Source organism: Medicago sativa, chromosome 5 (assembly GCF_051527215.1).
Source record: "Medicago sativa cultivar Bolivia chromosome 5, Bolivia_mono, whole genome shotgun sequence".
NCBI classification, from domain to species: Eukaryota; Viridiplantae; Streptophyta; class Magnoliopsida; order Fabales; family Fabaceae; genus Medicago; species Medicago sativa.
Genome location: NC_140753.1, coordinates 27,359,538 through 27,373,565, shown reverse-complemented (window position 1 = coordinate 27,373,565; position 14,028 = coordinate 27,359,538). Strand labels below are relative to the sequence as shown.

Here is a 14,028-nt window from a genome sequence, read left to right as displayed (position 1 = left end):
TCATGAATTCAATCAAAACATCGTTGATATGAAATTTCTCGTCATATGAATCTAGGGGAAGAATTTGAGTAGGTAAAATTTGCTCCCAATTGATATTTTTCATGAAAATCGTATCTTCTTCTACTTCCATGACCAACAGATCTTCTTTCGGCATTGGGACATAATAATCAAAAGTGTCACTCATATGTCCTTCTCTACAAAAATCAAATCTATGAGGAAGAAACCGAAGGAGATCTTTTTCGAATGTATCTCTCATGATTTGTCCCTCAAGTATACGACATTGTGCGGTTAGAAGACAAGTTTCAGTTTCATCCCGTAGTTGTAAAAGAAGACAATCATCAAATTCTTCCATACTCTACGGACGATAAATATCTCAACAAAGAAAAATAATACTAACACACGACATTAGAAAATCAACAAAAATAAAATAAAACAAAAATTTTATTGCAGAGCAAAAAATTTCAATTAAGAAAAAAATAAAATCCAACAGTGATTTGGCAATCCCCAGCAACGGCGCCAAAAACTTGATGGCGATTTTCGCAAGTGTACGAAATCGTTCAAGTAGTAAAATAAAACGGTAAGACCGAGTGTCGAACTCGAGGATCGCGTTCTACTATTGAATTGTATTTAGACTTAATCGAACAAAAGGTTACGAAGTTGGTTTTTAGTGCAATAATTGAAATTGAACTATATAGAGATGGTTCAAATTAATAAAGAGAAAAGTGTTGGAGATGAGTTTTACTAGATGACTTATTTCATGTTATTAACCTAATTCTCATTATTGAATTGACTCACTTAATTGCTACCGAATCCTCTATAAAATTCGTGCCCTAATTCCTTAGTGACAGAAACGTTGACTCTAAAATAAACACCTAATTCCTTAGTGAATTTTAAGATTAGAATCAAGCATGAACGAACAAGGATTCATAATTGGTTCCAAGGGTTTGTATCTATTCCTAGATTACAAAGGCAAAGATTTCTTATCTCAAGCGTTTATAAATTCCACTTCCGTATCACAATATAAACCGTAATACAATTTATAGATGGCCAATTAATAAAAGCATTAAGAACAGAGATAAGAGAAGCAATTCAATGAAATTCATCAATAAATAAAATTAGGTCAAATAACAATCATGTTCATCTAGGGTTACTCATCTCCAACAATGGAGGATTTAGTTACACATAGCAGCTAAACAAAAAGAAAGAGTGAAAGAGAGATTACAAGAATAATTCATGAACTCTTCTTGATGAATCTCCTCCAATAGTGCTCCAAAATCCCTTTCCTTGAGTTTCTATGTCTTTTTATCTCCAAAAACGTGAACTCTTTAATGAGAAACACCTCTTTTCTATTTATAAGAAGCTAAAAATCGGCCCCCGAGTGCCTAAAATCGGCCCCCGAAGGCCGAAATTTCGTGACCAGAAGCAGCCAAATCGGCGCCCGAACCAGGAGGGTCGGGGCCCGATTTTTCCAGTAGCTCCAAGCCTTCCTGCTGCTTGGAAATCGGCGCCCGAACCAGTAGAGTCGGGGCCCGATTTTCATTTTCGCTGGCAACCTGAATTCTTCAATTTTTTGTGCTTTTAGCTTCATAAACTTGATGAATTACCCTAAAAATTACATGGAAAGTGTCTACAAACATAGTAATGACAGAGAGTCATCACAACCCCAAACTTGCATCGTTGCTTGTCCTCAAGGAACACACTAAAAATGAAAAATAACAGTAAAGTAACACTTACTCCACCAAGGGTCATGTCAAAAGTTCACTCCTTAGTTAGCAATTGATGAGCTAACTTGCTTGGCAACACATCCAATCCACAACTTCTCGCAACAATATTGAACAAGGTTCACACAGTCGACATGCAAACTACTATATTACCAAGACTTGAAAAGTTTCTAAGCATCAATCAAAGTCAATATCATGCACACACTTTTAAGGACTTTTTCGGTTATAACGGGGCTTAGGTTTGAGGTGGGATAATTTGGAAAGTAGGCTTAAGAAAAATGACTTGGAGTTAAGCATCATCCTACGGTTCTAAAAATTAAAAAACAATACCACAACAAAATTCAGGGACTAGAGATCATTAACATTGAATAATAAAAACTGATCACTTGTTGTCTTTATGCATATATACTTTTTTTTTTTTGAGCTGAATTTTTAACGTTTCAGCTTATTTTTGACATGCTTTTTCTTCTTTTTTTTTTTTTTTATAAGACAACACAAAATGATCTTCAATTCTCTAGTACCCCTACCCCAAACTTAGAGTGTTGCTAGTTCCATGAGCAACCCCAAACTTGAATTTTTGTAACATTGAAACACACATTATGCATAACTCCAACAAAATTATTGGGACAATCCTATGGTCTCTAGGCTTGTAATGTGGTTCGTCACCGAAACAAGGGGTCTAATCCTAATGGCTCAACTTGGCTTAAACAAAGGAATAATTCAATATAAACTCAGGTTGGCTTCAAAGGCTCAAGGTACAAGTTATTTGCCTTAGTGTGCACACAATATAACCAATCAATAGCAGAGAAAAATCGAAAGCCCTAGAAATAGCATTCACATGGAAACACTCATATTTGTAAAAATTGAAAAATAAAATTTGGCTATGACCTTACAAGTTGAGGTTTCTGGAAGTTGTGGCTATCTAAGCATTTCGTCCGGCAGTACACTTCCCATTGAAAGATTCAATCAAGCAACCACCTCCTTTGAACTTTTGACAAACCATTGGCAGAATCTTTGTTACTAAACTGGTACATTTCAAGAAAAGTGAGTTCATCAATAATAAACAAACGCAGATGCATTACAAAATAGGGGACTAATCAATAAGCACCAAGACACTACTCAAGTTTGACTCAAATACAACTGAAGCAAAGTACAGAAGCAAATAACTGACATGATAAAAAAAAATCTAGAAAATTGCTTACTGACGTGGGTTGCCTCCCACGAAGCGCTTTTTTAATGTCATTAGCTTGACGCATCAACCACTGTTAAGGTGGCATATATGATACAAAGAACACATCATCCTTCTTCTTCCTTTTGTTGGATAAGAACTCCATGAACTTGAGCAATAGATGATGTTGCTTCCATATCATTTTCAAGTGGACAACAATGAACAAGGCATAAATGGCATCTAGGACTTCATCAATCTCTTCCTTTTTCCCTGCCTTGTTGCTAAAAAAATTTGGAGAAATGTTTTGTTGAGGAATTTCTGGTTGGACATCTAAATCTCTCCAAAGTTGAGACTTTTGAGTTTCCTTACCAACTAGATCGGCCTCAATATTTATTGATTCCCCCTCATCTTCTTTCTTTTCCACAACAATGAATTTATCTCCAATCTCCAGCTTCTCAAGCTCAACCACTTGCTCAAATAACCTCTCACATTGACTCTCAAATGTTTCAATCGAAACATGATTATCAGTCATGAATTCAATCAAAACATCGTTGATATGAAATTTCTCGTCATATGAATCTAGGGGAAGAATTTGAGTAGGTAAAATTTGCTCCCAATTGATATTTTTCATGAAAATCGTATCTTCTTCTACTTCCATGACCAACAGATCTTCTTTCGGCATTGGGACATAATAATCAAAAGTGTCACTCATATGTCCTTCTCTACAAAAATCAAATCTATGAGGAAGAAACCGAAGGAGATCTTTTTCGAATGTATCTCTCATGATTTGTCCCTCAAGTATACGACATTGTGCGGTTAGAAGACAAGTTTCAGTTTCATCCCGTAGTTGTAAAAGAAGACAATCATCAAATTCTTCCATACTCTACGGACGATAAATATCTCAACAAAGAAAAATAATACTAACACACGACATTAGAAAATCAACAAAAATAAAATAAAACAAAAATTTTATTGCAGAGCAAAAAATTTCAATTAAGAAAAAAATAAAATCCAACAGTGATTTGGCAATCCCCGGCAACGGCGCCAAAAACTTGATGGCGATTTTCGCAAGTGTACGAAATCGTTCAAGTAGTAAAATAAAACGGTAAGACCGAGTGTCGAACTCGAGGATCGCGTTCTACTATTGAATTGTATTTAGACTTAATCGAACAAAAGGTTACGAAGTTGGTTTTTAGTGCAATAATTGAAATTGAACTATATAGAGATGGTTCAAATTAATAAAGAGAAAAGTGTTGGAGATGAGTTTTACTAGATGACTTATTTCATGTTATTAACCTAATTCTCATTATTGAATTGACTCACTTAATTGCTACCGAATCCTCTATAAAATTCGTGCCCTAATTCCTTAGTGACAGAAACGTTGACTCTAAAATAAACACCTAATTCCTTAGTGAATTTTAAGATTAGAATCAAGCATGAACGAACAAGGATTCATAATTGGTTCCAAGGGTTTGTATCTATTCCTAGATTACAAAGGCAAAGATTTCTTATCTCAAGCGTTTATAAATTCCACTTCCGTATCACAATATAAACCGTAATTCAATTTATAGATGGCCAATTAATAAAAGCATTAAGAACAGAGATAAGAGAAGCAATTCAATGAAATTCATCAATAAATAAAATTAGGTCAAATAACAATCATGTTCATCTAGGGTTACTCATCTCCAACAATGGAGGATTTAGTTACACATAGCAGCTAAACAAAAAGAAAGAGTGAAAGAGAGATTACAAGAATAATTCATGAACTCTTCTTGATGAATCTCCTCCAATAGTGCTCCAAAATCCCTTTCCTTGAGTTTCTATGTCTTTTTATCTCCAAAAACGTGAACTCTTTAATGAGAAACACCTCTTTTCTATTTATAAGAAGCTAAAAATCGGCCCCCGAGTGCCTAAAATCGGCCCCCGAAGGCCGAAATTTCGTGACCAGAAGCAGCCAAATCGGCGCCCGAACCAGGAGGGTCGGGGCCCGATTTTTCCAGTAGCTCCAAGCCTTCCTGCTGCTTGGAAATCGGCGCACGAACCAGTAGAGTCGGGGCCCGATTTTCATTTTCGCTGGCAACCTGAATTCTTCAATTTTTTGTGCTTTTAGCTTCATAAACTTGATGAATTACCCTAAAAATTACATGGAAAGTGTCTACAAACATAGTAATGACAGAGAGTCATCAATTACTATTAGAATAAACAATACATGATCATTATTTTATCTTAATTTTATATGCAGACAAACTAAAATATGTTAAGTTCAAAAATAATTTTGTTATATGCCTTGACAATATTTTGTTTATAAATCAATATATCAATAATTTCCATTGATATTTTAAAATTTAAAAATTTTAATCAAAATTATACAAACAAACATAATAAAATAATCACATGCGTTAGCGCAGTAGAAAGAGCGGACAAACGGGCACGATAGTGCCCGTCTTTCCGCTAGTATATATAAAGAAAATATACACGAGTTTGAACTGAATTCTTCCCATTCCAATTTTACCCTTCGTTGAAAGTATTTGATTTACTATTTTATCCTTTTTATAATATTACTTAAATTATTAATTAAAAAATAGTTAGATCTCATTAAAATAGAAACAGCCTCACTACGGCAATAACAATATTATTTGTAACAATGTGTAAAGAAAATAGGGGATTTCAGGTTAGATTATTTATTATTCCAATTATACATTAAAAAAAAATTCTATAATAATTTTATATTGTTGGTGTCATTGAAAATGATAAAACTTTATATCATATTTGTTGTATGGTTGGTGAAATTTAAAAAGATAAGCATGTTGTTGCAATTTGAAATTGCAAACATCGATACGTACAATTTTAATCAAAATCTAACTAATTTCATTAAATATATAGTTCATAATTTACATCTGTTAAAGCAAAAAATAAGCGAACAGACGGGCCTGTGAGATGCTAGTTATGTATAAAAGGAATATGTGGTTTTGGGGTGACTTGTTCACTTCCAGTTATACCCTTGAAACAAATTATTTTATTTATAAGAATGTTGTATTGTTGGTGTTATTCGTTCAAAAAGATTTGGTCCCCTCTAAGAAAATGTCCTGCTCAACCACCCTTGGGTTCACGTTTGGATTGAGTGTTCTAGGAATTGAGTTTGTTGATTTGTTTCTTCTGCTTCTTCGTCCAATAAGGTGTAAAAGGGAGACTGGTTTCTTCTGGTTCTTCGTCCGATAAGGTATAAAAGGGACAACAACATCTTTGCCTTGAATAAGATATTTGATAACAAGATCAAGTTCTTTTTCATTGGTATCATTCGCTGCTGTCAATGTTTTGTTGTATAATCTCAAGATCCCTTGTTACTAATAAACACATTTGAGGAGTAACAAGAGCAGAAGGGTATTGCATCGACTTTTTATCATTTACTTTTTCAACCATGTTTTCCTCAACAAGTTTAATGGCGGAGCCAAGAATTTTTTTATGAAAGGCCATAATTTTAAGATATATGTTTAATCTATCAAAATAATTAACATCTAAAGTTGTAGGTCAAGTGGTTGGGATGTTTGTATTTTCCAGCCCTAATCATGGTTCAATTCTTGCATTGTGCAATATTTTCATCGCATCTTTAGTTTAAAAATACAAAAAACACTAATGAAAGGATAAATTAAAAATACAAAAGAACACTATAATAGGATAAATCAAAAATACAAAAAAACACTAATAAAAGGATAAAATAAAAATGGACGATTCATGGATCAAAGAAATTCAGGGATCAAAGAAGCAAACTAAAGCTCAAAGGCGAGATGCATTACCACTGTGCTCGAGTGTAAACAAGTGACGTATAATGTAAACGTTACAATATATAACATAACATTTAGGTAAAAATGTGTTTATATACCTGTTAAAAATGAAGTTTTTGAGACTTTGGGGAGGCCATGGTCCTCCCATGTCCCCACCTAGGTCCACCTCTGAACCAGGGGTGTATCCTTTCATTAGGAAGGGGTAGCCTTGGCTACCCAAAAAAAATATTATTCTTGTATTAGTTGGTATGTATTTATATTCAGCTACCCCAAATAATAAACATTGAGCTACCTCATATAAGTTCAGTTGCCGAAAATAACATAAATAAAAATGTAAAAAAAATATTACATGATTGATAGGTTTATTTGTATTGGTTTGGTACTTCCGCTCTCAATAACAATTATAGAGAGAACTTTTTCAACAATAAAAACTATCAAGACAATAGTCATAATTAAACATAACGTATTTGTGTACATTGGAAATTATTAATCTATTTTGTAAATAGTTATTTATGGATAAAATTGGCTTCTTGAAACACATTTTGGCCAACTTTTTTAAATAGCTATTGTCAATTTTATCATTTGTTGCTGCTCTTAGTTAATTTTCATGTATTGGTTAATTTTTAGATTATTTTCATTTTAGTCTCTTCAACACTTGCGATTTTTAAGTTAAGTTCCTAAGATTTTGTTTAATTTTAGTCCTTAATTTTTTATTATAAAGATGAAATCCAAGACTAAAAACACTTTTTTTTTTGTAAAATTTAAAAAAAAAAATCAAGACAAAAATTGAATAAATTTGTTTGTAAGGACCAAACCTAAAAAATTATAATTTATAGGACTCAAATATATTTAATCTTTAAATTTAATACATTGGTTTTAATTTTTTTTTTTTTTATAGTTGGCCCCTGCATAAATTTTTCTCTAGCTTCGCCGCTGCTCTGAACATTATTCAGTTGTAGATTGGGAGACCACTTGTAATGTTTCTATATTACCGTTGGGATCAGTGGCGCTTTGTTCATTATTCTCCTCATAATTGATATCCCTGTGTTCGAATATCATTTGTAACATTATCTCAGGGCAAATCAACATGTTTCTGATAAGGCAGAAAGAAGGAGGAGATAGTGGCTTGCTTAAATGGCTTAACTCCAAGAAATAGAATTCTGTTCTCTATGTAAGTTTTGGTAGCATAAACAACTTTCCAACATCTTGGAACTTTGGAGGGTGTGATTTTGTTTGCAATCAAGGAGTTGAGTTGTTGCAAAATGAAATTACTTCAAGTTTATCCGATTCTGGTTTTGATGTCTAAAAACCATGTAAACTTAATGATGTTATGTTGCACTGTCTTCATTCATTTTGAAAACAGATATTTTAGATATTTCTTTTATTTTTATTTTTAGTATTAACTCTCCAGTTCTAGTAAGTAAATTAGTGAAAGAAGGATCTTGGTAATCTAGAATTTGACTGAGCGGTAAGTGAAGTGGAAAAAAATATTATTCTAGTCAATATTCTTTGAACTTGGATTCTCCTGAACGATTTTGACATTAATTGAAGGTCATCAACCATATGAGCCTAACAAGTAGTATCTTGATCAATTTGTTGTTTTTTATTTAGATTCTTTATTTAATAGCAAAGAAGATTTTATTCAATAATAAATGAGAATTAATAGGTGAGCACAATGAACTGTGATAACTTGTGATTTATTATATATGAAGTAGGGAAGTAGTAATCAAGCCATACCACTGAACCAGACAAAAAGTAGAAATGTAACAAACGAGTTTTTGAAAAACCATAATCACTAAGTAGATATAACTGATTAGTTGAATGTAAGAAAGTATCTTATTTCAACTTTTAAGTTGTTTAACATCTTATATAACCACTCAACCGAATAAGTATTTGTTTTTCTCCTAAAAAAAATATATGTTTTTCCATTTTAATTCTGAAAATGCAGTTATTCATGAAACTTCCACTATACCAAATTCATTAAGTGGTCATGATAATGTCAAGACCTCCAATAAGAATGAATGATAGTGTTAAAATGAATGATAAGTTTATGTATCTCAGGTGCACAAGGCAATCAAATCCAAAGTATTGAAACGATTGAGCGGAGGAGCATTAAAGTACTGAATAACAACCGGCATTTATTGATTAATCTAAGAGTATTTCTCTCAACCAGAGAACACATAACTGCAGAGAAGGGAAAAACAGTCATGTTTTTACCAAGTTTAGAGGGGTAACTAATTATTAAAACATAACTGCATCATAAAACTAACTTTGGTCAGTTTTCTATTATAATGTTTCGGAACAAGGGGTGTAACAGTTCAATTTTCCAACACTGATTGATTCCTAATTAGTCAAGAATTGTATTCTGCACACAACAAACCAAACACAGCAAGCATAATGTGCACTCAAAAACAGCAAGCGGTATTGTGCAGTAAAGTATAAACAGAAAAATCTGACAAGAAAAATGCAAATGAAACGGCGACAATTAACAGTAGCACAACAGACCAACGAGCACAATCTGAAGCAAATATAACAGCATCCTTGCACAACCAAAAACGTGCAGAAATTTAATCGCAGCAGTATCAGGAATTAAAAATAATATTGAGAGAGGTTATACAAAATATTGATGACAGAGTTCAGTCGAATGATGCGTCTTCGGGAGAGAACAGTTACCCTATGTGGATAACCAAATGTAGGTTTTCACGCAGTTAAGCAAATGCAAGTGGATAACCAAATGCAGCAAACAATTGAAACAAAGTTTCCTCTAATGTTGAAACAAATTTTCCTGTATATACTTTCTAATGTTGAAACCAATTATTTGTATCACACTAATAAATAATCTTACTGAAATAAAGAAATCCTACCAATTCTAAGCAAGATACCGATACATTTTTCTGTCACTATCATCTCTCTCCAAAAAGCCCCTTTCAATGAGAGACGCAATCCGTTTCTTTATGTCTGTTGGATTTGCAAGGAATCGCGACTGCAACTGCTTTGTGGCCTCAGCTATAAGATTGTTATGATCAAGTTGCTTCCTAGATTTCATAATCCTCACTATTGCAGCTTCAATCTGGGGCTTCCGGTCCTCCTCCACTCTTTGCCGAGTTTTCAGTTTCTCCTGTTCGGATTCCTTTTGAGTAACTATAGTTCCTATTTTTACCTTATACAGTTTGCTACTGAATTTGTCATTAACAATAAATGCATCATCCTCGCTAACATCTTTACCCAAAGGCTCCTTCCTAAGGACATTTCTTCCCTTAACCAAAGCCAAAGATTGCAGGCACCTCTTCAAATCTGAAGCTGGAATCTCAGTTGCTTGCTCAATTTCCTTGTAGCTTAATCTATCAGCATTATTAAAGAGCATGAGTACACACATTTGATAGGTAGAAACATTTAACTCATGTTTCTGACCATTCCCAAAAGTTGCTTTTAAGTCTGCTGTGCCCATATTAGTTTGCCAAGAGAGTCTCCTGCCATTATGATTGCCGAGGTAATAAGACCGAAATTTCAGACAAAGTGCCGACATTTCAGCCGGCAGGTTACATGTTACGCAAGATTGAGTTGGCCAAAACCCTGTTGTTAGAACTTGCACGGTAAGGATGGGACCATCACCTAACTCAGTGTGGTTGGAATGAAAGCCCTTCGTTGTGTCTAGAGAAGTTTTCATGTCTATAAACATGCCCTCTAATTTTGAGGTAAATTGGTATCCACATTCTGTCTTGAGCTTAATTATGAGACTCCTCTCGGCGTCATCAGAAACTGTTTTTCCAGACAAAAGCCGTTTTGCCAGATGCAGTTTGTAATACTTCTCAAACACGTCTTTTTCTTGCAAGTATCGGAATAGAATCATCACCTTGTCAAAAGTTATCACGAAATCATCCTCGCAAACCCCCTTTCGAAGCTTATTGTCTACAAATAGTGAAATGTACTCTGGAGAATGGGGGTTCAAGTTAATGATAAATTCAAACGAGGAACTCAAAGCATTCTGGAACAGATTGTCGTTGCTAAATGCCAAGTTTATAATCTTTTCGTATTTATCTTTCTCATCTAAGAGCTTCTGCACAAATTTAACAGGATCCTTCAACCTTTCTGGATCAGTAACAAGCTGCTTACCAGATTCTTTGATGTGTGAAGTCATCACGTCAAGTATTTTTGAGAGACCATCAGGAACACGACGGAACAAGTTATACATTCTACTCAAGTCTTCATATTTATCACCACAAAGCATGTTTAGTAACCCAGAATTCTCCATATGGACTATTCTAAGCATGTCATTTTCAATAATCTCCTTCACAAACATATTAGCAACTTTCTCTTTGGTCCTAGGATCCAAGGAATGGACTCTATCCATTTCCTCATTCAGGTGCCTCTCAGCTTTCTTGAGATAATCCCCGGGATCACAACACTCAATAAATTTCTGAGATTCAGCCTTGTAGAACTCAGCTGAAACTTGTAAAAGCGGAGTCTCAAATTCATGTTCATAAACAGAAGGACCTAAATCCATTAGCATCTTTGTAACATTTCTAATCAGTTCTCTGTTAACATCTTCCCCAGAACGCTCCTTGAATACAAAATTCAAAAGCATATTCGACAGTCGAGTCCTTATCTGGTTTGAATAAATAACATTCTCTTTCCACAGGTTCAGACCAAGTTTATAAACTTTAGTCTTTTTGGTTCTTGGGAAATAAGTCATATCTGCGAACGTCAGAATGTCTCTAATCTTTCGTAATGCCTCGTTATGATCATTCCATTTTGTGTTTAATTCTTCCAGAAAGGAACTTCCTTGAGTGGCTTCAACAGATCTAGCCATCTCTTTGAGATGAGAAGTCATGGTGGCAACCAGCCCAGAGTATAGCTTCTCACCAAATCTGTGAAAAACTATATTGAAAGCATTCCTGAATCCACAAAATAAAGACAATAAAATATTAGATGACATAATACCCTTATTAAAAATAATAAAGTACAACATCCATGATCCATTTGATGTGCACATATTCATAGAAAAATTTGTATAGCAAGATCATTTTATATTATCAAATGAATGAAAGTGTGAATTTTCCATTAAAATCTCATATTTATCTCATTATCAACTTTCTATCACTTTGAAATATCTCTAAACCTTTAAAATATTAATCTATGAGACTATGATATAAGGAAAAAAAATATAATTTGTATAATTACTACATAGTTCGATGGAGTGTGATAAGCCTTTGCTTCCACTACACTGCGGCTGTTGCAGCGTTGCAAGGCATCTACTGTGATTTACATTCACAAAACAATTGCAGCCTGATGCAGTTTCGGACACTACCACAACCACAATATTTTGGCCGCATCACGCGACGTGACAATAATTAAGAGATAAAGGGAACTTTTGGATATATATCTTAATTAAGAAGTAATTCAATTATGATCATTTGTAAAAACCCTAAGAAAAAACTATCCAATGGAAATTATCAAAACTAAACAGCATAATAATGGGAACGATGAGAAAGAACCTGTAAAGATCGTCAAAACTGAGATCACAAGCTTTGCGATTGTATATCTGATGAAATGCATGTTCCAGAATGTTCAAAGGCTTGTCACCGTAATCAGGACCCACTCCAGAGAACCTCTGCTCGTAAGCCTCTGTCACAAGATGACCCATCATCCTTGTGTCACTCATCATCCTTATGCCATTATTCATCTTCTAAACTCAACACTTGCTTTGCGTTTCTTTTTTATACTTTTTGCAAGGTTCGAATTGTTTATGCTAGGTTAGATTAAGTCTTTGCAAGGTATGACCTACTTTGAAAACATTTTATTTGTTACTTAGTATTAGGGTTGTGAATAGCTGGGCCGAGTTATGCTTGCAAAACTTAAAAGAAAATTCCTCTTCTTCCTTTTAAAGTTGCTCATTTCCACTCCGAAATTTCTCAATTAACCCCAATGCAAGTTAACTGCATTTCGCTACCAACAATAGTTAACTCACACTGGGTACCAGCGACAGTTAACATGCGCGGACCTCCAACCGCAGTTCACTTGTGCTGGTTCTATGTGTCGAAGCATGGAGTTCTCTATAAGAAACATGTAGTAAAAAAATATCACAACAATATTACACATTAATGTAAACTAGATCTTGAAAGAGCCCGGGCTTAGATCTAACTAGGATTTTTTTCATAGATCATGGTTCAGTCTCTCCCTAGATGGAGAGCTACTGATGACCAATCTAGTAACGTTCCATATTAAGTACTATGATTGTATATTCCTAGATATGTGTCTTCACATGCTTAACATGATGGATGAGTCAGGAGACCACAAAGGCCACAAGGTTGTAAGGAAGCCATAGAAAGTTATAGCTCCGTAGATCGTAATGAAGTTCTGTCATAACTTATTCATTTTTTTAAACACGCTTTTATCTTTGAGAACTTCTAAGTCTTTTTAACTGTTTTTCCAAACATTTATCTAATTTATTTTATTGTTTGTGACAAAAATGATTTATTTTATTTTCTTGAAAACAAGTGTACTACTAAAAAGCCATAGGAAGTTGTTGCTCCCCAATCCCTACTGGATCAATATGCTTTTATACTATAACTTGGACAATGTATACTTGCACTTAGTCATCCACCTAGAAATACTTTGTAGTATTATGGGAGACACTAGTCAACCCAACAACTAAGTACAACGCTCAAAGACGTTGAAGGCAATCTCCAGAAAAGGTGAAGGCAACCAAAGAGATCGTTAAAATGTTAGTCTAGGAGAATTTCGTTTTAGAAATAAGTCACACACAATATTTGTCAAATAGTGTTGGTAAAAAAACCTAGTGGAAAATGGCGTGTGTGCGTCGACTACGCCGACTAAAATAAAGCCTACCCCGAAGATGCTTATCCGCTACCAAACAATGACAACGTTGTGTATAACTTATATGCTTATCCGCTTATCCGCTATCAAGAGTAGTAAATCTCAACATGCCATGTGTCACTCCACATAAATTCATCACCATAATACTATTATCCTCAACATAAAATTAACATAAGTCATCAAACGATATCAAAAGACAAGGTCATAAAACCGACACTCCTACATCAGAGCCTATCTAGACTCTAAGCGGAAACAAATAAAACGGGAAGCATCCATGCTAGCCCTCAATAATCAAAGAAAAACAATCACCTCAATCCTGCAAATCACCTACACCATTCAAAGAAATGACGCGGTGGTAAACTGAATGACCACTGAGGGTTAGATAATATTCCACATAATCAACATAATTAAAAAAAAGCATTCATGGATTTCAAATAAATACTCATGTATATATTCAATATTCCTATAATACTAACTCCACATGAATATTATCACACCACCATCATAGTATATCAAACAA

At 34.1% G+C, this 14,028-nt stretch overlaps 1 protein-coding gene and 1 pseudogene across 1 annotated transcript; both read right to left on the bottom strand.

The window, feature by feature from the left end:
* Positions 1 to 2,475: 2,475 nt before the first annotated feature.
* Positions 2,476 to 4,450, bottom strand: LOC146921453 (uncharacterized). The gene has a single exon (XM_085714865.1). The coding sequence runs from the start codon at positions 3,767 to 3,769 to the stop codon at positions 2,987 to 2,989; it is 783 nt and encodes a 260-aa protein (XP_085570991.1). The 5' UTR covers positions 3,770 to 4,450; the 3' UTR covers positions 2,476 to 2,986.
* A 4,929-nt stretch (positions 4,451 to 9,379) lies between these two features.
* On the bottom strand, positions 9,380 to 12,354 carry LOC146921452 (cullin-3A pseudogene; annotated as a pseudogene).
* Positions 12,355 to 14,028: the final 1,674 nt, after the last annotated feature.